The 27,642-nt window shown below is 31.9% G+C and overlaps 1 protein-coding gene across 1 annotated transcript; it reads left to right on the top strand.

The window, feature by feature from the left end:
- Positions 1–536: 536 nt before the first annotated feature.
- LOC144841366 (E3 ubiquitin-protein ligase CHIP-like) lies at positions 537–27,440 on the top strand. The gene is made up of 7 exons (XM_078697685.1): positions 537–758; positions 2,601–2,799; positions 19,242–19,407; positions 20,615–20,690; positions 22,533–22,589; positions 25,693–25,809; positions 27,180–27,440. Exons 1-7 carry the CDS (start codon positions 669–671, stop codon positions 27,303–27,305), a joined length of 831 nt encoding a protein of 276 aa, XP_078553811.1. The 5' UTR covers positions 537–668; the 3' UTR covers positions 27,306–27,440.
- Positions 27,441–27,642: the final 202 nt, after the last annotated feature.

The following is a 27,642-nucleotide window of genomic DNA, read 5'->3' as shown; positions in this document are numbered from 1 at the left end:
CCGACCGACCGGACCAACCGACCGACCGGACCAACCGACCGACCGGACCAACCGACCGACATAGTGAGCTGTAGACTAAAAACCACGCGAATAAAAACGAAAGTATAAAACGTGATTTAAAAAATCCCAAAGAAATCATTTCACGCGGTTTGAATAATTCTTCAGGATGGTCATTATATTGCTCTGTTATTAATTGGATTGAATAATCGTTCATTACCACACAATGTATGTTTGAAAATATAATTGAAGAGAAGAATAAAATACACACAAACAAATGTAATTTTACTCTTCCCTGATGTGTATGTATTATGATATACAATGCTACGGGCCACACCAAACAGACTCAACGACGATAGGCCTAATTATATAATTATAAAAAAACTTTATAATGTTTTGAGGGCGCACGATAAGTTTAGATAACATTGGAATAACATAAATATGGAACGCCATAATAGCCATATCATATTTTCTTTATGAGCCAAACACAGTAAGACTTTGTCATACTTTGCGTTCCATAATTAAATCGAAGGGGAAAATCATAACACGGAGTTTCTGCTGTGTGAAAATTGTTGGGCTGCGGCCTAGCCTAGTCTAGAATTTAGTTTAGTTTGCCAACTTACCAGAGAGGAACCACTTGAATTATTTATTTTGATGTAAATAACTCAATTATGAGTGCGATTGACTTGAAAGACCAAGGCAACAGATTTTATAGCGCCAGGAAATACGATGAAGCAATATCATGCTACTCGAAGGCCATCGTGAGTCACTCGCTCCCCACAAATACTCGTTCTTGGCCTAACAATGCTGTAGAGATAACAGGGCCTAGGCCTACTGTAGCTAGCCTAGACTTAGTTTAACTTTTAACGTTTTTTAGCCTTACGTTCTGTCACTTATAAGGTGCTACTGCACTTTCGTGCTTAAAAATATTTTTAAATATTCACCCGCTGCGTAGTGGTGATGGTGAGTGTGACCGTGAAGTCTTTTTTTATTATAATTATAATAAATAAAAATGATATGATGGCCAGTTTTAGGTGCGAAAGTGCTGTAGCGCCTTAAATTCGACATTTCCGCTGTCATCTCGCAAAAGTAAAAAGAATATAAATAGCATGTGAATATATAAAAAAATTTGCATAAAAAGATTTTTAGTTTTGGTTATTTCTTCATTGCGTCGTGTGGAATATTTGACAAAAATTCTACATCAACGGTTGAGTTAACAACTAACGCAAAATGTGCCCTTGTATTGCGTTCAATAATGTGTGTGTTTTTACAATAGAATTCCAATGCAATAGTTCCTGGTTATACTACCTGCCTCACCGCCTCGCACTTTGTTATATTACCCAAGCTTTGGCAGGCTAGCTCAGGCCTTCAAAAGTAGTAGCCTACAGTTGGCCTATGCCAAAATGCCTAATTAAAACCTCTATAAGTCTAGATATTGATTGTTTCAAACTAAATCCCATGGTTAATATTCAATAAACAAAGTGCACATACTGTACAACTGTGCATGTTCTGCGGCTTGTCTTAATTAAACTGGACATACTGTTTGTAACCCACAATTAATTGAACACTCTTCATTGTCAACAAAGAAATAAGAATTAAAGTTTGGTACATTTTTTGCTAGCATGCTGTAAAATCAACATAGTAATTACTAATACCTTATTTATGGTGGCCCTACACACAATTCAATTGGTCTTTTTCAACAATGCCAGCCATAAAGAACTTTCTCATATACAAAATTATAAGGTTAAATATTTTGACTCCTTGAGCAAAAAAAGAAAACAGAAAAATGTTAAAAAGTGTAATTTTTACATGGGAGATGTCAATAAAATTGTTGATACTCTTGGTGGAAGTTGAGAGGTGTCAAAATGCATGTTTACTAACATTCTTGGAGAAACACATGTAATCTTGCCCTGCTATAAAGCCGATTTTCCACTAGGCAAATTTGTTCTTATATTAAGCATGCGTAGAGAGGGATTTGGAAGATGGAAACATGAATACATGCATATTTTAATCTGAGACTTTCGTTTCGCGCAAACAAATTTACCTAGTGGAAAATCAGCTTAATTGCTTACCCTCTGTCCCCTTCAAAAATAAAAAATTAATGTCTTCAAGCTCTTTGTGTGTCATATCCTATGAAAAGAACTATTGTAACAAAAGAATGCATTTAACCATACTATTGATTACTGATTTCATTAAATAGGTCGTTGTTTACTTCATTGATAGTAATATTAATTAACAAATTGAAAATTTTAAGCTAGTGTTGCACGGTATTAGTTAATTAAACTTATATAAGGTTTGACCTTATGTAATCTGTTTTCAAAATGTTTATGTGTAATGTTTTTTTTATAATAGTAGTTGGTCCACTTTCAATGTAATATACTATTTAATAATTTGTTATAATTATTTTGCTTACATAAATTGTTAATACTGAACCACTATAGTACATACTGATTTAGCACTGAAAGTAAAGAAACAGAAAGGCTATAGGCAGTCAACTTTGCATGTAATACATTGTTTTCTGTCGGCAACGTTGGCCGTGCCAATAATTGAATCATCAATGATTAAATAATCTATTTTTAATCTTTTTTACTCTATCTTTTCAGATTAAAAATCAATCTTTCCCAGCATTATTTACAAATCGTGCACTATGTTATGTCAAGTTAAAAAAATGGACAGATGCAGCGAAAGACTGTCGACAGGCCATAGAGATGGACCAAACTCTGGTCAAAGGTCACTTCTTTCTTGGACAAGCCTTGCTTGAGAAGGGTATGCACGATGAAGCTATAACAAGTCTTAAAAAAGGTGAGTTCAAATGCTATACAAATTACTTTATATTTGAAATATTATTATGTATTGTTGAGTGTTCAAGGTAGGGGCGCTGCAATACGTAGCGATAAAATCGGCGAAGGTTCTTGCTCTCCTCAACCACAGCTCTGGTGGTACTTTAGAACAAGTCTCTTTAAAAAAGAACTTAAAACTGGCTTGTGTACACTTCAAAGAATTAGTGCATCTTTCAGAAGATTTGAGTTAGTGTAAAATGCGCCCTTTGCACCGCATTTAATAATAATGTGTGTGTTTACAATAGAATTCCAGTAGTACTGTACTTGCTGGTTATACTATGTGCCTCACCGCCTCGCACTTTGTTATTACCCAAGCTTTGGCAGGCTAGCTCAGGCCTTTAACAGTAACCTGGAGTGGTACTTTTGAAGAAGTCTCTTCGAACAAGAACTTAAAACCAGAGATTCAGTGTACATATCTAACTTGTGTGTACTTTAAAGAATCCAAATGCATCTTTCAGAAGATTTGGGTTAGTGTACCGGTCCATCTCGGCCCCTGTTATTCATGCTACAGGTGCTGCACTGCACCTGCCGAGAGTCTGTACAGGGCTTAATCCACAATTTTGAATATGAATATTAAAATATACAAAATATAAAGCCTGATACATGTGTGCCCTAGCACTGCATTTAGTACGGTATGTAGCACAGTTCATGTACAACTATTTTGGAAATTAATTGGAATTAGCGCAAACATTCTAAGAACATTTTTCAATGCAGCTCATTGAATCTCAATAACTCCTTTTGCAGACCACGCCTAGAATGAGTAGCGAGTAATAATAGTACCACCATGGTAGAATAGAAGATTAATATGATATCAGTGTGAAATTTTCTTGTTCAACACCAATCATTTAAGAAATGTTTTTATAGTTCATCAAGACAAATGAATTAAAATTAAACTGTCCTTATCTGTAGATTGCTATATGATTGTAAAGTAAAATGTAAGATGTATTTAAAATGTTACATGAATGTTGCGTAGCAAACAAATTTGATTCCTCTTCCTCGTAAATACAACTTCAAAAGGAATCGAGCGATCTTCTAAACATGAGAAGAAATCTTTTAAATCATGAACTGAGTCGATGAACCCTATTAACAATTGCTCAAACTAGCCACGGGGGATGTATTAAACTATTCAATACAACTACAAAACACTAAAAGAAATTCTTTGCTTTATCATTTGAATGTATCTCCTCATCTGGGGACATTTTGAAATCCTTGCTGCGTCCAACCAACGCTTTTATCTGTCTTAACGTTAGATTTAACCGTTGATAACAAATCTATTGATGTAGTCAGTCTCCTTTTTTCTCTCTTTTTATATTGGCACATTTCATCGGAAAAGCTGTCAGATATTAATAACTTTAAATATTTTTTTTCTGCGGAAGTGTTGTTAAGCTGTTATTAATTTTACATTCAAAAGGTACTTCTTGTCTCATTTAGAAGGAATATTCACTACATTACTATGGTACTATGTAATAACTAATATTTGATGAAATGCACAGTTAGAAATGTACTTGTCTACAACTATTTAATAACTAAGCATTTATGGCGAATGTTGTACCCGATAAATGATGAGTATGGAAAGCTCAAGGTGAAAAAAAAATGTTATTTAACTCTTACCTCAATCTGCATCAAATTCATTGATGTTTCTCAACTTTATTTAGAAATGCATTCCCGTACTGCAAGATTTATTTAATGACCTTACCATGCAATAACATAAATGATATAATATGTACTGTAATTAGACTCGACGTTAGGCATCATGTGGGTCCACCAGCAGGAGTTTGGCTTATTATCTTAAATTGCAATCCATAGATATTTTTAGTACATACAGACTTTAACTTCACCACAAAACCTAAATTAGCTATACTGTAGAACTCCTATAAAGGGACCAAACAAAGTGTCCCCTTAATAAACATGTCCCCTGACTAAGGTGGATTGTATTGCCTCTTGTTTATTTCACAGTTAATTGTATGCCAATGGCTTCTTTATTGTAATACAATATACAGTCGGAGTGTTTCATCATGAACCATATTATTTCACAATAAGGTTTTGACCGGCAGCCGACTTTTGCGAACGGTACAATATAATTATAAGCAATCATCGCAAAACATCTGTGCGGCTCGTCGTCTTTTAAATTAATTTATTAGATGAATTTTTTTTATTAAATTACCAAAATTGAATATATAATGTACAACAACAAGTACATTTTAAAAAGATGGTTAGAAAAAGTGCTTTATTAGGATAAATTGTCCTGATTATTTCAACACAGAAACATCAGAGATCCTGTTGCAAAGAACAAAAGATACAAAATACCTTGATATGTCCTAGTGTGTGCTTTATGATTGTATTAACAACTTAAAGTTTATCACCAAATTGAATATTTAGTAATCATACATTTGGAAATGTAATAAAGGGGAATTAAACCTGGTAGGTTGGTTTGAACTTCTCACAGATATTAAGTATGTAGGAATGAACACATTAAACCATCCAAAACCTTGGAGTTAATATAATCATAGACGTATTCAGTGGCATGGCATATTGTTGTTAATAGGGGGATTGAACTGTAGACAGAAATTAGGGTCCACATCCGGTCACATAACCAGCAGGAATATGTACACGTTATTAATAATTAATAATGATAATTAATATCCTGAGATACAGTACCTCCTAATATTGTGAGAATTCTAAGCATAGAAGTGTATATACAGTACATTATGAAAAACCAACCATTAAAAACAAAAGCAAAGTATGCGGATCACCCTTGTTGCTAACCAGGAGTCAGTCAAATGTTCTTCTTATTTGACATATGTCTCCAAATATGATTAAGAAACTGTATATTATTTTATTTTATTTTATTTCAACCACATCCAACAGTGAAAAATCGCCAATTATAGGATGCTTTAAACTCTTTAGATATAAATATAGAATTAAAAGCACATTAAAATACAAAACATGAAACATACAAAATGGCAAACTTAAATCGATTTAAGATTTAAGTATATTAGTATAAACAACCAATTTTGATTTTGTATGATTGATTGTTTAGGTACCAAAATTATTCTATTGCAGTAGTGCAGTGCTACATATTTTTACTATAATAATAGTGTAGACTTTAGTTTTAATGCATCAAGATTGAGGCAGTCACTGTAATTAACTGTAGGTATGTCATAAAAAGAAACCAAAAGCTATACCTCTATTGGATATATTGGCGTCGTCACAAACCACGCCCTCTATGACAGGATGATATTTTTCAATGGTTTTATCTAGCACCCTAAACCCTAAAGCCAAAAGTGAAAAATTGCGAATTACTCAAATCTTCTGATTTGTGTCTTATTAGTTTACAGAAGAAGCAATTAATTCAATTAAAGTCAACAAAATCTTTCCTTTTTATTGATTATTAAAATTGATGTTCTTAGAAAGACATTTTTTGTTTCACTTTTAAAGCAGAAGACAGACAAATTGTAAGAGCCAAGGTCATAATAAAACATCTGAAAATCCGTCTAGTTTTGTAAACAGAAAACTTTAATTTAATTAATTTAAATTTTCCAGATTATCTTAATAGAAAATAAATAAACTTTATTAATGACTAACTTACAAGTATTTGATTGAATTGACTGCCGTCAGAAAGCCTGTAAAAACAAGTACATTAATTTTACTAGGTATCCCAATGAAAGCGCACAGAGGGGTATCACTTTTGAAATATTAACAAAATTCGAATAAGTAGTATGACTTTGATGGTAAATAAATCGTATTCACTCTTAATTAATACTTACAAAATTTATATTGTTTGAAAGTACTTGTTTTAATCTATGTATAAGTGTGTTTACAATTAAAATTAATGAAGTAGTTGCTGAGAAAATGCGATTTTAAAACGGTTCTAAAATCCCGTCGAGCCGATTTCCGCGCGTTGAAAACCTCATCGGAAAATCCCCATCAGTTTTCAAAACACGATCGCACGATTACCATTGAAGCTAGCGGATTAATTTTTGTTGTATGTTATCAGGCTTTAAATGAGCTTTAATTTGATATGAAAATCGTCTTTTATAAATAGATTTTTAGTAACGAAAAGTCAATTTTTGTGACAAAAATCCAATTTTGAATCACCGTTTATGGAAAAATATTATGGATTTTGGTATTAAATTATAGCTAAATCTACATTGAAATCGATAAAACATAGATTACAAACGTATTGTGCATGGTAATTGTGCGAACTACATTTTAAAATGGTGCATGAGGCGTAAATCCCGTTCAGAATTTTAAAGATTCAACCATTATAATCCGGTGAATTTTGTAGTGAGTAAAATATTGTACTGTGAAATACGCGCTAGTTTGTTGTGACGTTTTCCGTTTAATACATTATTGCACCCTATCAGCGAATGGTACGTTCCATATTTTGAACACGTTGTTTAGTTTTCCTCGCTCGAGTTCGGCCAGCTCGACGCGAGATGTGTGACAGCGGCGATGTCGGAAATTGACATATCCTTTTCCGTTGTAGAATATCTGGTTTTACGCATTAATTTAACAACTTAAAATTGGTGTAATGTGCGGAAGATTTATTATGCAAGTATACAATGCAAATGCGTTAGGTTTAAATGTACCGAAGAAATTTATTAAGCTAATTTACCAACGTTACATTTGACTCTGTATACGGCGGCCGAAAGTCATTAACTGCGACCGAAATACTTTTACGGGAGCGACTGCTGATCGCGAGTAAGCCGTTACTTGGCCTAAACTTTAGCTCGGTATTTCAATTTAATAACGTACTTACGGTTAGAAATACGAAAAGAAAACCATTTTTATAATGTTATATATACTATTCATGTAAACAATTAATTGTTTTAATTAACATTGATTATTTTAAATGAGTTTATTTTGACCCATTGTGTTTGCCTAAGAGAGCATCTTAGCCCGGCTTGGATTTGGTGTCATAATCATACGGCCCTAACATCTTGTTTTACGTATTCAAAAGTTATATATAATTTAGTATTTATGATTGAAATTATGAATATAAAGTATATTAAAATAATATAATAATCATACTTACCTAAAATTAGTGTGAAAGAAAGGAAACAGTACACACAGTTTTTAACATACTTTTTCATTTTTTTTTTATAATTTTAAATTTCACCATTAATAAAATATTTTTTTTTCATATTACACATATCAAATATATTTATTAATGAAATATACACTACATTCTAACAAGTACAAAAAAAAATTAAATGAATTAGTACAGTAGTTCAAAAGTTACAGATCATTGAAAAATTGCAGTTTTTTCATTTTTTAGGGAATTCCAGCAAAAATGGGCGCAAAATGCTTTCGGACCAACTTTGCGGACCAATAATTTAAAAAATAGGTTTTGTTGAGACTCCAAAATAAATAGAGTTGTACAACTCTGTGATATCTATAGGTTTAAAAAAAATCAAAACTTTTAACTGATTATTGTAAAAGTTATAACCTTTTAAAAATGCTTCCAATTTTAACTGCAAAAAACACCATTTTTAGGCAAAAAATCGAGTATTTTTTTACCACTTTAAATAACCATAACTTCAGAACGGGTAATCGGATTTCAATCATTTTAATTGCAAAATGCTAATTACATTAAGTTCTTTGTGGTTAACTGAAAGAAAAAGTAAACAAATTAATCTAAATTTTTTCATTGGGATACCTAATTTTACCGTGATCAAGTCTTGCAAAAGAACTAGAAAAAGTAACAGAATACAAGAGATACCTTCACTACATGACCCGTCTTTACTATATGAGTGTCATGGGTAGGTCTTAATTATACAGGATATAATCCCAGTGTGTAACGAAACATACAGTACAGTATTGCCTACATTTAACATTCTGAATTTGATAAATATTTCAATTAATAAATGTATGCTAAAAATAATTCAAGTTTATGGTCGACCAGAGTTTCTCGCTACCGTAATTATTATTGTTTTATTTGGTATCAAACAGTGAAACAAAAAGTGAATATTATTTGACGATAGAGCCTTTCTGAACTAACTTACAAAAAATACAATTTTTTTATTTCCGTTTGCTATAATAATAATAATATAATACAATCATAATACAGTTTTCAGAATTCGGTGACATTTCCATTAGTGGAAAAATATACAATAAACAATAAATATAAAGAGAGCCCTCAGTAAATAGCATTTTGTCAAACACTATTTTTTGGCCGGATATGCTGTACCTCAAGCGAAATGTCGGTGATTTTTATATTCCCGACATGATAGTCTGATGTAAATAGACCAGTAGTGCTGCTACTGCTGCTGTAGCATTTTGTATGCCTGTGAGAACAACAATTACAATTAGTAGAAAAATTTGTACTGTACTCAGGGAGAATGTTAACTATTAAAAATGTTACCTGACAATGCCAAGACCTGATCCCAAGACCTTCGGCATGGCAATTTTTATCATAACATTCAGTGATATGAATACCTATTGAAATTTAACCTTGAGCAATAAGAGACATGTTTTATCGCATGAAATTTTGCAAGTATTTTCATGCAATCAATTTATGACTTTTAGAGAGTTGTAAAGTACGTCTAAATCCAAACTTAATTGAGACGTTCTCCTATAGTTTGCCAGTGAATTATCTCATAACCATTTTATCATGATTTTATCCACAGTTGATTGAAAGCTGTTCAAAAGTTCATGAAACTTCTTTTTATTTACTTATTTTATATCCAATAAGATTTATTTTGCATCCATTAAAATAAAAAGGTCGAGTCGAGTGGCAGAGTGGTTAGATAGGGCATAGATATATTATCTCTATGGATATGGTCACTGTAAAAGCACAGCCATAATATCATCACATGTTCAAAGCCCTTCTCCATCATAGTTCTGGTTGTAGACAAGTCTTTTCGGTTAAGCTCTTAAAATTAGACGACCGGTACACTGGTTCGTGTGCACTTTAAAGAACTCAGTACATTTTTGGAAAGAGTAGGGTTTAGCCTGCCTAGTGGAGTAAGGTTTAGCACTCCTAGAGTGCCCTCCACACTGGGTAGTTGCTTTGGGCTGCTCATACTCTGGACCCTTAAGCTCTGGGGCCCCTAGGTTTAGCCAGTGAGTGCTCAAGTCATAGTTGTTAATGTTACGCCACTGAGCCTGTCATTTTCAACCTTTGTAGTTTATCACTATGCTGGGTTATCATTCTTTTTGTTTCCTATTATTTAATCAACCTTTACCAGTTAAATAACTTTGGTACAGAACCTTAAGAGTAGACTTGCACAGCCAGGGAAGAGTGAAATTATCTTCCCTGTCCTACAACATGTCCTAATGGGACAAAAAAGAATTAGCTATTAAATATACATAAAAAATTAAAACTAAAGCACCAAAAAGAATGCAAGGTCAAATAGAATCAAACATGTTATTTCATATTGCATCCATTGTAACAATCAATTTAATCATTTATTTTACGTTATTTTACGTTTATGTATCGGCGGAAATTAATGCAAATTTATGCATATTAAAATGCAGATGTACAATTAATTCTAATTTATTAAAGTCGCTGTATGGTATTTAAAAATTAAACGATAATTAAATTAAACTCTTTAAGTTTAACTTTATCAAAATGTATGTATTTTCCCTAAATGAATTAAAATAAATTTATTGAATTTGAGTTAAATGAACTTTCAAAGAGTTATATCTAATAAGCTTCTTTGAATTGTTATTTAGAAAGACTGTACTCTTAGTGGCATGTTTGGAATATAGAGTGACTATTACTGTATTATCCAATCAGATGACATGTGTCTAAGTGTGAACCTGCTTTAATGCTATTAAAGCTTGGTCCACACTTGGACGCAACAACATGGGGGCACAACATAAGTGAGTTTACCAATCACAAGCTACAGTACATCGCATCCTGATGATCCTGAGTGGTCAATAATTACTTGCGATGTGATTACGTCATTGCATTGCGTGGGAACCAAGCTTTGTTGCATATCATTTATTTGATTATTATCAACTAAGTTTTACTTCGAAATATTGAATTTTATCATAATTTAATTGCTACATGTTCTATTATACAGATACCTAAAGTTGATTGAATAAATTGTTTTTTTTTTGGTTTACTGTACTTTACTTGCATCAAAGCATTAAATCATCAGTTCAAAGTTACTTAGTAAACAACACAAATGAATGACATTATTATTTTTTTAATTGGAAATTCATTTTTCATTTTTATTTGAAACTCAGTGTTTATGGTGAAGTTGTATTGTAACATACAGTATCCAATAAGTGGTAATATAAAGTTTATGCTATTTTATACTGAATTACACATTGATTTTGCTTAATACAATTTTAATTATACCTTTTTTTCATAATCATTGCTGGAGTCTTTTGTAATAATCTTTTTGGACAAATTGATCTGGTACTCACTCTAAGGTCAGAACTAACTACTGTATATAATTGATATAAAAAGAAGCTACAGTACTCTATACTATGTCAATTTATTGTTATTTTGATATTATTTAGATGACGCATCATAATTTAATTCTTTTAATTTATAAAGACATATTGAAAATTTGGAATTTTGTATAACATCGAAGTGATTCCGTGTTGAATTTTAAAACGTCTTTAATTTTTCAGAATAAACCTCAATAACAAAAATATGTTATCTTGTTCAAAAAAATCACATAAAACACCATAAAACCCTCCCTGTTTTGTTTTGTGTGCTTTTATAACTTACAATTACATAGTTACTTTATAAAGTTTTTATCTATAGGTTCAAAAGGTCAAGAGGAGGAAGGCAAGGGCCAGCTGTAAGTTTCCTTATGTCGATTCATACAGTACTATAATTATTATTTTTATAATATCGGTTTTCAAGTTAAAGATGACTTTATGTATTCCAAAGATATTCAAATGGATTCGATAATGTGAATTGTAATCAATTTACGGAAGAAGTTCACAGTAATTAAGGTCATTGACGATAATAAATGATAATGATGATGTATCGCGAAGGATGCTCGTGAGCGATCATTGTCAGTCCATTCGCATGCAATTGAAACTGGGCACAAGTTTGATCGTTAAATCGAAAATTGAGTTACGAATTATACAGATGATCATTTTCAATCTGAAATGGATGAGTTTAGTGTAATATCTTGTTTTAAATTTAAATTTATGTTTGCTACTGACAGTTCATGACCACTGGAAATTAGACCTTTTCAACCGTGAAATCCCATGCTTAACCGGCTCAAAACATCGTTTCTTTCCTGGTGGTCAGTTTATTGTTATTTAAACATAATCAGTATTGGTTCTTAGCAATACTGCTGGTAAAAATAAGGAACCACATATAAAAATAATTCTACTGCAGTTACTACATTGTTTTGTTTAGCGTTAAATCTTTTTATGCAATTAAGTAGCAAGCATTTTGCTTCCTCAGTGGTGTAACGCAGGAGAACCGCCCCTGGTTTAGCACTCCAACAGTAAGGCGCCCTCCAACGCTGGGTAGTCGTATTGGGGCTACAGGCCCTAGTTTAGCAACTCCTAAGGGGCCCTCCAACGCTGGGTAGTTGTATTGGGGCTGCAGACACTAGTTTAGCACTCCTAAGGGGCCCTCCAACGCTGGGTAGTTGTATTGGGGCTGCAGGCCCTAGTTTAGCACTCCTAAGGGGCCCTCTAACTTTGGGTAGTTGCATTGGGGCTGCAGGCCCAAGTTTAGCACTCCTATTGGGGGCCCTCCAATGCTGGGTAATTGCATTGGGGCTGCAAGCCCTAGTTTAGCACTCCTAAGGGGCCCTCCAACGCTGGGTAGTTGTATTGGGGCTACAGGCCCTAGTTTAGCACTCCTAAGGGGCCCTCCAACGCTGGGTAGTTGTATTGGGGCTACAGGCCCTAGTTTAGCACTCCTAAGGGGCCCTCCAACGCTGGGTAGTTGTATTGGGTTGCAGGCCCTAGTTTAGCACTCCTAAGGGGCCCTCCAATGCTGGGTAGTTGTATTGGGGCTGCAGGCCCTAGTTTAGCAACTCCTAAGGGGCCCTCCAACGCTGGGTAGTTGTATTGGGGCTGCAGACACTAGTTTAGCACTCCTAGGGGGTCCTCCAACGATGGGTAGTTGTATTGGGGCTGCAGGCCCTAGTTTAGCACTCTTATTAGGGGCCCCCCAATGCTGGGTAGTTGCATTGGGGATGCAGGCCCAAGTTTAGCACTCCTATTGGGGGCCCTCCAATGCTGAGTAGTTGCATTGGGGCTGCAAGCCCTAGTTTAGCACTCCTAAGGGACCTTCCAACGCTGGGTAGTTGTATTGGGGCTACAGGCTTTAGTTTAGCACTCCTAAGGGGCCCTCCAACGCTGGGTAGTTGTATTGGGGCTACAGGCCCTAGTTTAGCACTCCTAAGGGGCCCTCCAACGCTGGATAGTTGTATTGGGTTGCAGGACCTAGTTTAGCACTCTTAAGGGGCCCTCCAATGCTGTGTAGTTGTATTGGGGCTGCAGGCCCTAGTTTAGCACTCCTAAGGGCCCTCCAACGCTGGGTAGTTGTATTGGGTTGCAGGCCCTAGTTTAGCACTCCTAAGGAGCCCTCCAATGCTGGGTAGTTGTATTGGGTCTACAGGCTCTAGTTTAGCACTCCTATTAGGGGCCCCCCAATGCTGGGTAGTTGCATTGGGGCTGCAGGCCCTAGTTTAGCACTCCTATTAGGGGCCCTCCAATGCTGGGTAGTTGCATTGGGGCTACAGGCCCTAGTTTAGCACTCTATTAGGGCCCTCCAACGCTGGGTATTTGCATTGGGGCTGCAGACCCTAGTTTAGCATTCTTATTAGGGGCAGTCCAATGCTGGGTAGTTGTATTGGGGCTGCAGGCCATAGTTTAGCATTCCTATTAGGGGCTCTCCAATGCTGGCTAGTTGCATTGGGGCTGTAGACCCTAGTTTAGCATTCCTATTAGGGACCCTCCAATGCTGGGTAGTTGCATTGGGGTTGCAGGCCCTAGTTATAGCACTAGGGCCCCTCCAACGCTGTGATTTAAACCCTGATTCTACTGTGAGCAAATAACCAATTAATAATTATGTGAATAAATACCCCAATTTGTTGGGAGCATTAATTTAATAATTGTCCAACTCAACAAAAATGTGAATAGTTCCTTTATATGATTATGACATCACAAAAACAATGTACTAAATACTAGTATAAATAATGTTAGTAATAGTATATTAAATACACTCAATGTACAGTATACATTGTTTATTATACTGTAGGCAGAACAAGGCATAATAAAAATTATATAAGGTGTCTTATATAATTTAGAACTTACGGAAAAGAATATGATAGTTGATAACTTGTAAGTAAACAGATTTGAATTGATAAATAATCAGACTAATAACGTGTAGAGAGTGTTTCAAAAACTAATATATTTCTGGAGATAATGAAGGAGAAATACATTTCAGATTGAATAAAAATTGTAATTAATATTCACCTGTTTTGATAAATAACCTTCGGGGGTTTTCATTAACGCCATTAAGCGTTAATTCCATTTTGCTAATCACCGACATCTTGAAAATTAATTCATCAGTACAGTCATTAATTAAACATGGCTTAAGCTTTGACCATAATAATCTTTAAATCAAGTTTATAGATTTGAGTGCTTTAGTCGGATTCCTTAAGGTATCATCATAAAACAGCGTTATGTAAGCTAGTAAGTTTAAAGTTGTAATAATAATAACTTTATTTGAATGGAAAACTTAAAAAAATCAGTTTTAGTATACAAAACTATTTACAAAAAAAAAACAGCAAACAATTAAAAGTACAGGTTATCACATTTTTTTTCCATAAGTCCTAAATTTTTATTATGAAAAGAACTAAAGAATGTAACTAAAACAATACAAAATGTGTTTAAAATTAACAAAACTTAAATTGATAAAATGAGAAAAATTAAATTATTGGCTTAATATGATTTGTACATGGAAGTGTTGTGAATCTTTCAAATAGATTGGAGGTAAAAAAATGCTTATCAGATATAAAAATCTTTAATTGTACAGTATCTGTTTTTTTAAATTACAGTACCTTGCTACTTATTACATAAACAATAATTGTCTTTAAACTGTGCCAAACAGTAATACAAAAAAATAGTTTTTAGGTTTATTAGACAAATCCTGATAGTGATTCATTTACAGTAGTAAATAAAAGAAAAAGGAAAAATACTAATTTGTTGCAGGTTCGCTGCAAGAACTAGTTATGAAATCGGTACAGGTTCAGAGCTCTTTCTACACTATCAAACTAGTTTGATGTGCCCAAATATGGTAGTGATATGCCCAAGTATGGTAGCGAAATGACATCATCATGTCCATATATGGGCACAAGTTTGATAATGATAGTGTAGGTTTTAGTTATGGTGGTAGAAACAAAGTTTAAAGTTGTCCTGTGTTGGAGAACAGAGCAGTGTAAATGGTTCCTCTGCTTCTTCATTCTTTGATTATCTTTAGGATATTTAATGGATAATTTTTGTGTGTAAGTAATGCATTTAGAAACATTGCATAAGGCACTATATAAGACTACCATTATTATTATTATGTGCAAAAGAAGAAAGTATGTTTTTCGAAGGAGTAAGTGGGCTTATTCACCTTTTTCTCTGTCGAAAGAGCACTGGTGTATGCTCAACACAAATTTACCTCGAGTTGAAAGTTATGCGTCATCCACACTAGGCACATTATGGAGTTTTTAAATTGCAGTGGCCCAAGACCTTGCATTGATGCTTTGCCAGTCGTCATCTGGATCTCGAAAGCTGCCTATCCCACTTGTGTGAAGGTGCACACGACCAGCAAGTAAAATAAAATCTAACTTGTTGATTTTTTTCTTAAACATGAAAATAAAGATTAGGATACAAAGTAAATTTAATTTAGCAGACACTTACTGGAGGTTTTGAACAATGTTATTTGATTTTGTTTCATAGCTGCTGTTGTCATCAATTAGTCTTGGCTTTGGCCAAAATATGAACTATACATAGCATTACATAACTGCAAGAAAAATGTGCTTTCCTTGATTGGAAATACAGTCTTGTTTTGATTGGATCACGCCAAGTTCCACATAGAAGAGTCAACCTGTACTACTTTTGTATTGTAGTTTACAAACAAAACTATCTGTTTAAATAATTTCATCTGGCTTGTAAAGGTAAGGAAAGTAATAATTGTGTGTACCAAAAAATGAAATTAAATGTAATCAGATCAAAATGTCACAGTACGTATATTTTAATTTTTGATTTACACACAATTATCTTTCCTTGCCTATCATCTATCATCTAGGTTTATGTTAAAAAATTGTTTTACTGTAATTACTGCAGTAATTATATAATTTGAATGATTGTCTTTGGCAAGGTATCTGTTTTCCAATCAGATTTTTTTTATAATTACTGTAGAATCTCTCAGATGAAGACCGTGTGTTTCTTAAGTAAATATGATAGTTTTCTAATTAATGCAGACAGCATTAAGCATCAACTTAATAAGAATAATAAGTATCTCACTCAGTATTTTATTAAAAACATTGAAAATTTATTTATTTATAATTCCAAGCCTACAGTAATTGCATTCACTCAACAATTTTTTTACAACTTTACATTTTGATTGTGACCTTCACAATTGTATGATGACGTCAATTATATGTTGCAAATTGCATACTTGAAACAGGTTTTCTATAAGTTACTGTCATAACATATTCTATATTTATAAAAATTGTCTTTCCTATATTGAAAATCTTGTACAACAACAAGTTTCTGTTCTTTCAACATCTTTTTTTTCTTTAGATAATTTAGTGTTCATTGTGTGAACTTTATAACATATACAGCTTTATAAATGGGCACGACATGAATTCTTTTTAGAAATACTGATAATATTATGGTATATTTTTTAGGTGGAGATTCTATTGCAATTCATAAGGAATCTCTCACCATATTTGATACTTTCTGTAAACGTTACTTCAAAAGAGTGAGCTGGTTAGGAGAAAAGTTCAAAGATACCAGTTTTTGCTTCAGTTGATTTTTTTGTATCTGGTTGTTCTTTGTAAATACTTGTAACATTGTACTTTTTTAAATTTTATTTTATGTACCATGTTACGCTGCAATCTCAAGTTTTTATATTTTATTGACATTTTGTGGAATATACTTTGATATAATCCAATCCACAATCATGGAGATGTATTTAACTAAATATATTTTGAATTGAAATGTAGTTATCTTTACTAAAGTAATCTCACCTTTGTGAAACTCAGATTAATACTAATAAAGCATAGGCTATACGTAAACCATTGTGCTTTTATGATCTAAAGTGTACAGTATACAGTTACTTCTGTAGTAGATGCATTATGACACTCACAATGCATGAGTGTATTAATTGACCCTATTATCTGTATTTATCTTAGAACTACCTTTATGAAGGCTGTGCTCCTTCAGTTCTGTTCTCCACTTTATTTTTAATAATATCATAAATTTCAATCATGGTTAACGCTGGCCTTTATTAAAATCAGTCTCCTACATCATAAAGGTGTTTTCAATGCTTTAAAATACATATTTTAATACCCTTGTTGCTTTTGCAACAGTAGCACTAACCAATCAGTATTGAATCCTAATAATAAAAGCATAAGAAAATTCAATAACAGTAATGTCAAAATGTTTCTACTGTTTACTGCAGTAAATAAACTTTTTCAAGTGCAATAACTTATGAATATAGTTTGTTTCAATGTATTTAAAAGCAGTCATTGGAATAAACATTACTTTAAAAAAAACAAATAATTGAATGAACAGATTAAAAAATAAACAAAATGTAGTTACTGCAGTAACTGCGATAGAATAATTTTCCTTATTATCATTGAACTAAAATAAAATACAATACCAAAAAATACATTCAAAGAGCAAAGGAAAATAAACAAATGGTAAAAGCAGACAGACATGAAAACTACTGTTAATAAAACATGCTTATATAGTATTTGTTAATTTCATAACGTTGAAGCCATGCAGAACCATGTACAGTAGCTTTAGTTAAATAAATATTATTTAAATACATGATATTATTCGTTGAAAAGCATTACCCCAAAACAACAATGAATTTCTAATAATAGATCCTAATTCTGTTTAATCAAACTATCAGATTTTTTTATTGTCCGTATGTTTATTTATAGTGAAAATCTATTTTTAGATGTTTTAATGATAAACAATCAATACATAGCTTTAAGAACTACAGGAGTTTCTGCTATTGACTTTTTTTTAGTCAAATAAATATAGATTGTGTTCTATTAAAAACATGTTGAGTGTTTAGAGTTCCAATTCACTTTCTCTATTTAGATATATACTTGTTTGTAATTTCAGATTTCATGGTTTTTTTATGTTATTAAAAAAAATGTTGATTGTTTAGAGTTTGAACTCTCTTTCTTTAGATTTATTAGTTAATCTTGTTTGAATTCATGCTATAATATGAGAGCACATTTGGATCTTACGTTGATTTATTAAAAATATACAATATATTTTTACTTGAGCACGTTTCAAAGTGTGTTAAGTGTTGTAACTGTTGCAGTAAAATATAAAACTATAATTTTTAACATGGAGTTTCACATTAGGGAGGTTTCGCAACCTTACGAATACGATAACGAAAACGGATACGTCATGCATTTGTGAAACTTTTGAGCTGATCCCCATTTCATATTCGTAAAGCGTATTCGTGTTGACGAATATCACCAGTCATATTCGTAACTACAAAACGAGTATAGTTTTTGATCTATTTTGCACATTTTGCATTTGAATCAGGAATGATTCATGATTATAATATAATTATAGATTTATTGAAAGTAATTTACTAACGTAATTTACTAAAATGCCAGCTCAATTTTGATAAATAGCAGTTTTTAAAGTCCTCACTCGCATTGATGTTACGCTAGGCCTAGGCAGCCAAGCACCAAGCAACACGTATGTGCGCTTCGCTCAAATTTACCGCAGTCATATTTTGGACGGCCCTCAATATTTCATTGCCATGCGAAACAGATTTTTACTGGCTTACGAAAACGAATACGTGCGCGTGACGTATCCGTTTTCGTTATCGTATTCGTAAGATTGCGAAACCTCTCTATTATCTATAAAAAAGCTAAATTTGTTTTATAGATATATTGGTGGAATGAATTCTTCAGTCTGATTTTCACAAATTCTTGATTTCAAAATGTAATTTTAAAATAATGTACTGTAGTAACTTTCTTAAGATATAATGTTTATCAGGAACAGTTTTGGAGAATTAAATAGCATAGTACCGCCAAATATGGACAAATGAACCAATGGATATGTATGCGTTCCATGTCTCGCATTTTGAGTTAAGCTGACACTGTACGTCGAAATATGGCGAGACATGGTGATCAAAGATTGTGTTTGTTTGATTGGCACTTGTGTTAATATTTTGTCCATGCTCCAAATCATTTATTGCTTTATATTTTTCAGCTAATGACTTAGCTAAAGAACAAAAACTTAACTATGGTGACGACATCACAAGTGCGTTAAGAATGGCCAAAAAGAAACGTTGGAATGTCTTAGAAGAAAAGAGGATACAACAAGAAATAGAACTACAAAGCTACCTCAACGAATTAATGTTAGAAGATAAAGAAAGGTTTGTGAAAAGAAAATTACTGTACATTAATTCACTTTCCTCAATATTATATACTTAGTGAATTGGAAATGATAATTCTGTGTCATTATGTAGAAAATTAAAGTCTAATTCCGCTTTTAATGAACTTAAGTTCCTTAGTAACCATGATTGCAGAACATTCATTCTACACTTCTCCTAAATTCAGTGTCAGATAGATATATTTTCCCCTTGAAAAAAATAATCAAAACCAGTTCATGTAGTTGAATAGGCAATTCCACATAGGCCGTAATTTATTCAGTTTGATCAAAAATTTGATCAAAGAAAAAAATTATTTTCCTGATGAAACCATTGAATTTAATGACAAACAAAAAATAGTTAACCAAAAGCCTGGTCCTCATTGAATGGAAGTTAATGGGTTTTTGGTTAAATTGAATTCAATCATTATTCAAAGTTTGATTTTATTTAATCTTTATTTTTCATGTAAAAGAGCAATCTTATACAGTATATTGATTTTGAGGTAAATTCTATAAACATGTATTTATAAATAATGTTTTTTTTTCTTAATATATGCTATATACTCTAGCTCATAATTACCAATTTTTTCAATTAATTATTATTCAAATAATAATGATAAATACTGTATCTTTAATCAAGAAAATATTAATAGAATATTGTGAAGTCAATCAAGCCTAATGATGTGTACTGTACAGTATAATTTGTATCCATTACTTAATTGAAACGAATGAACTTTATTATTCTGATATGATAATTTTTGTTAGAGATTTAATAAAATACTAATTTAAATTTACTGTCTTTTCTTGTAAAGTTTACATAATTTGTACAGATCGTCTGGTATAATAACCATGAAAATAGGGCGGCTATTGAAAAGTTGTTGTTTTTTTCTTTTTGTTTTTTCTTATAGGAAGATTCTTTAAGTTATGAATTATATTATAAATTTAATTTCTTTAGCTAAGGTGTTTTCTTTTTGATAAATGGTATCAGAACCATCAAATTTCCACTGTATACAATTTTTATTAGCTTCCTTCCATACAGTAGTTATCTAATAATGTTTTATTTCATGTGTATGAAAAATCTCCCACTTCGAAGTTGGAAATATTGGCGAGGTATGATTTCATATCGTGATGACACTATAGAGGTTGCTGTAACAATTTGATTACCATTCCAAAGGTTTGAGTTACTTACTCAAAAGTTCTTTTTTTTTTCCCAGAAAAATCAAAAAGCTTGAAGAGAATGGGAAAATAGAATTACTAGACAAAGAGAAGGACAAACTTCAGCATGACCATGTAGGTATAAGTGCACACAATGCAATTATGGAACAGAACTCAAAGAACCATTATTCTTGATATTTCTATAATTTAAGGTCTGCTATTTTAACAATGATAATGAGAATAATATAGGTTTCAATCAGTTAATGGATCATGTCAAACATTTTGTACTGAAGTTTACTGCAAATAATATAATTTTAGTGTGTGGTTTATTTTGTTGTTATTTTAAGTTTGATTCATTGCAATAAACAGTGTGTATGAGCCCCAGAAATAATTGCATTAAACAGGTTAAAGAGTAAACAAAATCTAGTTACTGCAGTAACTGCAGTACGTATTGCAGTAGAATATATTTGTCATGGTCCCGTATTCTATTTTAAAATAGAATAAAATTTTTTCTTGCGATTTAAGCAACCTTTTATTTAAATACAGTGAACATGTACCAAAATGCAAATTTAATTTACTCTAGAACGGCATATGTTTGTTATTAATCAAAATAAAAATGTAGCTTATTAAATACTTCTTTAGTTCAAACATTTTGGTCTATAAAAATATTCTCTTAATTTAGACTATCATTCCTAATTTTGCTTTTAATGTATAAAAATGTGAAAATAGCTATAAACATATTAAAATGTAGTTGCAAGTATTCCATGTAAAGCACTATCTTTTATTTAGTAATTGTTTTCAGTGAATCTTCAAATACGATTAAGTATCTTTCTTGACTAGATAAGACAGATATTCTTAAATCAGATAACAGGTAAATGTCATTTTAATCATCTTCAATTTGTTGGGATTCTTGACCTTTTTTTCCGACAAAGTTGAATAGGTTTCAATATTTTTGTTGGCTTTAAAAACAACAAATGCTGGATTTACAGTACAATTAAAATAACAAATTTTAAAAAACGAGAAAATAGAAACGAGAATTGTATATATTGTGTTCTAACACGCAATCTCTAAAATTACTTTTTTCATCTTTTTTTTGTATGTGTATCTAACAGTGCCTTTGGAAAAAAAAAGACATTTTGAGATTTTTAAAATGAATTTGTTTAATTTAACTAATACGCTACCATATTCCTGGTACATATCTATAATTTGTACAGTATCAGGCAAAATTCTGTGATACAGTGTTACCTGTACCATAGGCCAGGTAACACATGTGATAGATATATGACACTGCTTTACAAAATTTGCTATATGACACTAGACATATTATATGGAGATCAATCAGTACAAATAATCGGGTGATTGCACTCCATAGCAACACTATACAACTTGCACTAAACAAGTCATTCCTGATTTTTATTGAATGTGATCTGATTCGAATAAATGCAATTAGAATAATACTTTCCAAATATGAAATAAAATAAGCAATTATTATTCTGAAATTATCCTTTTAGAACAAAATATGTAGGTTATATTATTCTCTAATGTATGTTTTATATTTACCTCCTAATGGATAAATAATCAAGTAAATATTCCGATAAGTTCTTGAAAAAATGTTTTTAATGACTTTAACTGTAGTCAGAATATGTATTAAAGATAATTTCTAATAATAGTGATATATTTATTTTACCATATTCGTATGAATAAATGAATCATAAACCATACCTTCATGCATTAACTTGACATTTTACGTTAAAAAAGTCTGGGGTCGTCTTAAGTGACATACATTTCTTAAAATTAAGATTTTTCTTTTCATGATCATGAAAAAATCATCATGAGAGAATCAAGTATTTTTGCCTTTACAATGCAGAACAAGAATTATATTTTAATGATAACACTTTTGAACTACAGTACAGAACTAACATTATTGTATAAATAACTGTACACATATTTCTAAATAATTTTTTTTTTTCATTTTAGGACAAACATGTTACAGATCTGAACTCATTATTTGCAGAAGTGGATTCAAGAAGAATGGTATGAAAAAAAATCATTTTCTACATGTGTTTTGTTTTGGAGACGCCACGAATGTCTATTTATACTGTAGATAAACAATGTCGCCATATATTTATATCAATAGCAGCTTCCTCTATTCTTAGTGTCTCCTTTGAGGCAGTCAAGCATATTATTAGGCTCGATCTTCTCGGTTACTTCCTACTGTCCAAATGGTTAAGAGTTTAAAGCAAGAGCTCTGTTGACCATAGTCATCGTGACTGACTCCCTTCGTGTTTCTGCTGATACTGCTATATACATTTCTATTTGGGTCACCAGGAAAATCATATACAGTAATTGAATGCCTCATGAAATACCTCCAAACTAAGAAATGCGGTATCAATAAACAATATTAAGTCTGCTCTAAAAAAATATTTGACACCAAAAGAAAAACCTCAACGTTTTGTATAGTATTGTAGGCTATATTTTTGTATGTATGTATATATTTTGTTAAAACATAGTTCATCTGTTTTTTCATATATGTTCTTTATATGAAGGCCCCTTGATATGCTGTTTAGGGTTACCCTAATTAAATAAGGTTTAATAAAAAATAAACTAATAGAGGTCTATTGTAAAAATAAGTGTTACCTAAAATATAGAATATCATTTTAGTTGCCAAACTCGGTCTTCTCAAACAGTGGGTTCTAATTATTTATATTCTTTCCCATCATGGATTCATTTAAGCAGTTATTGTGAAGATATATATATATTATAATCCAGGTTATTCCTTTTAAGTATATACAATTCCACAACTTTCTACCTAATCTGTTCATCATATTAAGGTCATCTTTGAAAAAAAATGACGTTTTGGTTGTTTAATGATGTAAACGCAGGTGTGAAAATGCTTCAGTCAGAAAGGAATTCCTTTTCAATCTTCATGTGTAAAATATAAAATATAAATAAAATATTCCCCCCCATTTTTAGAGTTATTTTTATATAACCAATACAGTACAGGTACATTTTATTTGCAACTTATGCAACTTATGCACAGTACACCATATTTGATTGAATTAGTAGAACATTCCTTTGAGATGTCCCTATGGGAAACTCCTATTCATGGGAAACTCCTATTCATGGAAAACTCCTATTCATGGGAAACTCCTATTCATGGGAAACTCCTATTCATGGGATACTCCTATTCATGGGATACTCATATTCATGAGAAACTCCTATTCATGAGAAACTCCAATTCATGGGAAATTCCTATTCATGGGAAACTCCTATTCATGGGAAACTCATATTCATGGGAAACTCCTATTCAGTGAAACTCCTATTCAGTGAAACTCCTATTCATTGGATACTCCTATTCATTGGATACTCCAATTCATGGGATACACCTATTCATGGGATACACCTATTAATGGGATACACCTATTAATGGGATACACCTGTTCAGGGGATACACCTGTTCAGGGGAAACACCTATTCAGGGGATACACCTGTTCAGGGGATACACCTGTTCAGGGGAAACACCTATTCAGAGGATACACCTATTCATGGGAAACTCATATTCATGGGATACTCCTATGCATGGGAAACTCCTATTCATTGGAAACTCCTATTCATTGGAAACTCCTATTCATTGGAAACTTCTATTCAGGGGATACTCCAATTCATGGGAAACTTCTATTCATGGGAAATCCTATTCATGGGAAACTCCTATTCATGGGAAACTCCTATTCAGAGGAAACACTATTCAGGGGAAACTCCTATTCAAGGGAAACACATATTCATGGGATACTCTTATTCATGGGAAACTCATATTCATGGGATACTCATATTCATGGGATACTCTTATTCATGGGAAACTCATATTCATGGGAACTCCTATCAAGGGCCAAAACACTACAAACAAACAGGAAGAATATTTTGTTGAGCCCCAGAGATGTCTCTTTAGTAGGGTCTCGTACTGTACTGGTACGAAGATTAATAATATAATTATTCATTAATAATCAATTCATTCCAATACTAATTTTTAATTAGCTATGAACATATTGAGCTTAATTTTATACTTTATATTAGTTTAATTCAAGGTCAATTAATAATAAATTTATATTAGCTATCATAATTAATTGGAAATTCTTTATATGACAACATGGGGGCTGAATTTAATCATAGTCATGAGAAAAAAAATGTTTACAACAAGTATCATTAATAAGAATTTGTATTCAGTACAGTAAATGTAAAGGCCTCTCTGTCTTCCTTTTTATGATTCAGTACTCTCTTTTTTTTCAACTCCTTCACTTCACATCAACATTTATTTTTTCCAAAATAAATCAAATACAATTTAACATAATATTGTGTCAATTTTCAAATTCTAGGTTAGATTAAAACATGCAATATCAAACACATGATTGGATAAACCACAATAGCAACCTTAAAATTGTTTCTCCATCTTGTAATTTTATTTCAAAAAGGTATCTTGATATAAGTATAATCATGAGGTACTGTAGCTTTAAATACTAATAAAGTCTCCCACTACCTGTTTGTTTACTCAATTATAAGACTTCAGTATTTTCTTTTCATAACAATCTAATCTATTCAGCATATGGTTTCAATTGATTAACAAATATATTAAATTTACATACACAAAAGCTGTTCATAAAATATTCATACCCAAAAAAAAAAAGTTTCCTTAAATTAATTATAGTTATAAGAATTAGTTTTTCATAACACTGTGCATGTAATTAAATTATTTTAGTATGTACTATATTGTATTACATACAAAGAAATCGTGAATGGTAATGATCATATCTTATCTAAACACAATGAGTGCGTATCTTGCGATTTTGAATTTTATGTATGTATATTTCTGCTAGCATTCTAACAACAAAATAACTTACTATGCACATGTATAGCAACAAGATGATTTTAAATTATTCCCTGTATTTATGTACAGTATGTGTGTATGTTAGTAGTAAAATAATATTTCATTCCCTGCAAAATATATAGTATATAAAAAAAAAGAATTGACAATAAACGTGGATGTAAAAAAAAAGAGAAAACACAATGAGAAACAATTTTATTAAATATTTTATCTTTCCAACATTGTAAAATATTTATATATTAAGCTTTTTTTACTTTTCAGAAACGTGATGTTCCAGATTATCTGTGTGGTAAAATAAGTTTTGAATTGATGAGAGAACCAGTTATAACGAGAAGTGGTATCACGTATGATAGAAAAGATATTGAAGAACATCTTCAGGTACAGTAGATACATTTTGAAAGTATAATTAATATAATATCCTGGATTTATATATCGCCTAATGTTGTGAAACCTCTAAGTGCTGAACATTATTACCCCAGTCATTTTTGATCAAACATGTATGGAAACATACTCCCATAATGCAGCTAGTAATCAGCACAAGGTTGTGTCTTGATCTAACTGGGTTTCCATTTATACACCTGGGTGGAGAGAAGCAAACGTAAGTAAAGTATCTTGCCTAAGGATACAAGCAATGCGGCGAGAGTTGGATTCGAACCTCGATCTCGCAATCAGTAGTCAAACATCCAACACACTGCGCCACATGCCCTCACACCCTGATTAGAATATTATGACTGCAATTATCAAATTTATTATTATTAAGCTGTTATATTGCGTCCTACCAAGAACAGAGCAAATAACAATACTTTCAAGTAGTTTAAAACTACTGGATAAAAAGAAGTCTTTAAAATGACGTTTAAATAGAGGTGGCAAATTCGTTCCTCTCAACAGGAAGCATGTTCCAGATGCGTAGGAAATTATCACCAGCTTTCCTGTTAGATTGTTAAATTTATCTCTAGTATCTTCATCATCATAAACAATTGTTTATCTGCCATCTAAAACAATCAAATAACAATGTCATCACAGACATTATGAGGATTAATTGCGTGTAATTGTAAACATAGCTAGTAAACATTTGATGTGTATGTAACGGATACAATAATATTCTTTGTGAAACTAAAACAAACAGAGCATATTCACAGAAAGTGATTAGAATATTAAATAGTAATGATTAAAAGATATTGTGTTGATTTAATTCATGTTATTATTAAACTATTGATAATAATATTTGAAATTTTATCCTTAAAGAATCAATATATATATATATATATATATTTAGAAAAGTATTAATGATAAGGACGAAATATATCTTTTTTTGAAGGATTGGGTGTCTAGAAACGGTACAAACAGACGTTTAATGTTTCCATGCATAAATATCTGTTACATTAAAGATATTAAAACTTTACATAATGAATGTTGATAACGTATTTCAGTCAAATGTGGCGACAAGTTGAACATTGATGTTGTAATAGATCTATTTCTTTCTGGTAATAATAATATCTTAGTTTACAAAGCACCTAATGTTGTGAAACGTCTATTAAGCACTGAAAAAGAATAGATAAACCCAAAACATAGTATAGCCATGGTTCGGTCTAAATGTAAGCCTGGTTAGAACCAACCAGGTCTTGGCACCTCCTAGGCGCCTCCTACCCTAGTAAAAAAAAAACTTGGTATGCATGGTACAGTATATTGTCCGGGCTTGATTGTAACTTATAATTTATTTATTTATTATTTTCTGTTTTATTATGTAGAGAGTTGGACATTTTGATCCAATTACCAGAGAAACATTAACCCAAGATATGTTAGTACCAAACCTGGCTATTAAAGAAGTTATTGATGGATTTGTTGCAAACAACCAATGGGTGGAAGAATATTAAAGTGAGAGATGCACAGGTGACAGGTCACAAAAGTTAAACATATTATCAAACAGGTTATCCTTCAGTTGTAGTCCAAACAGTATCTTATCAACATAATGATTTAAAAATAAATTTAAGACAACCCATCACAAACCACCCCCCCCCCCCCAACTTGAGTACAAAGCCTGTTTAAAAAGTCTTGCATGTGGTTTCATTCACTTAAACACATTCCTATCTTTCCATGTTGTACTAAAACTTTTTTTTCCTAATCATGTACTCTTGCAAGAATTTCATATTTAAACACCATGGAATCAACAAAACTTTTCGAAAATACCAAAGCAGAGCTGTGTGCAGTGAT

Source organism: Antedon bifida, chromosome 4 (genome assembly GCF_963402885.1).
Source record: "Antedon bifida chromosome 4, ecAntBifi1.1, whole genome shotgun sequence".
NCBI lineage: Eukaryota > Metazoa > Echinodermata > Crinoidea > Comatulida > Antedonidae > Antedon > Antedon bifida.
Note: the sequence above shows the minus strand (reverse complement) of the source record. Positions and strands in the feature narration are given on the sequence as shown.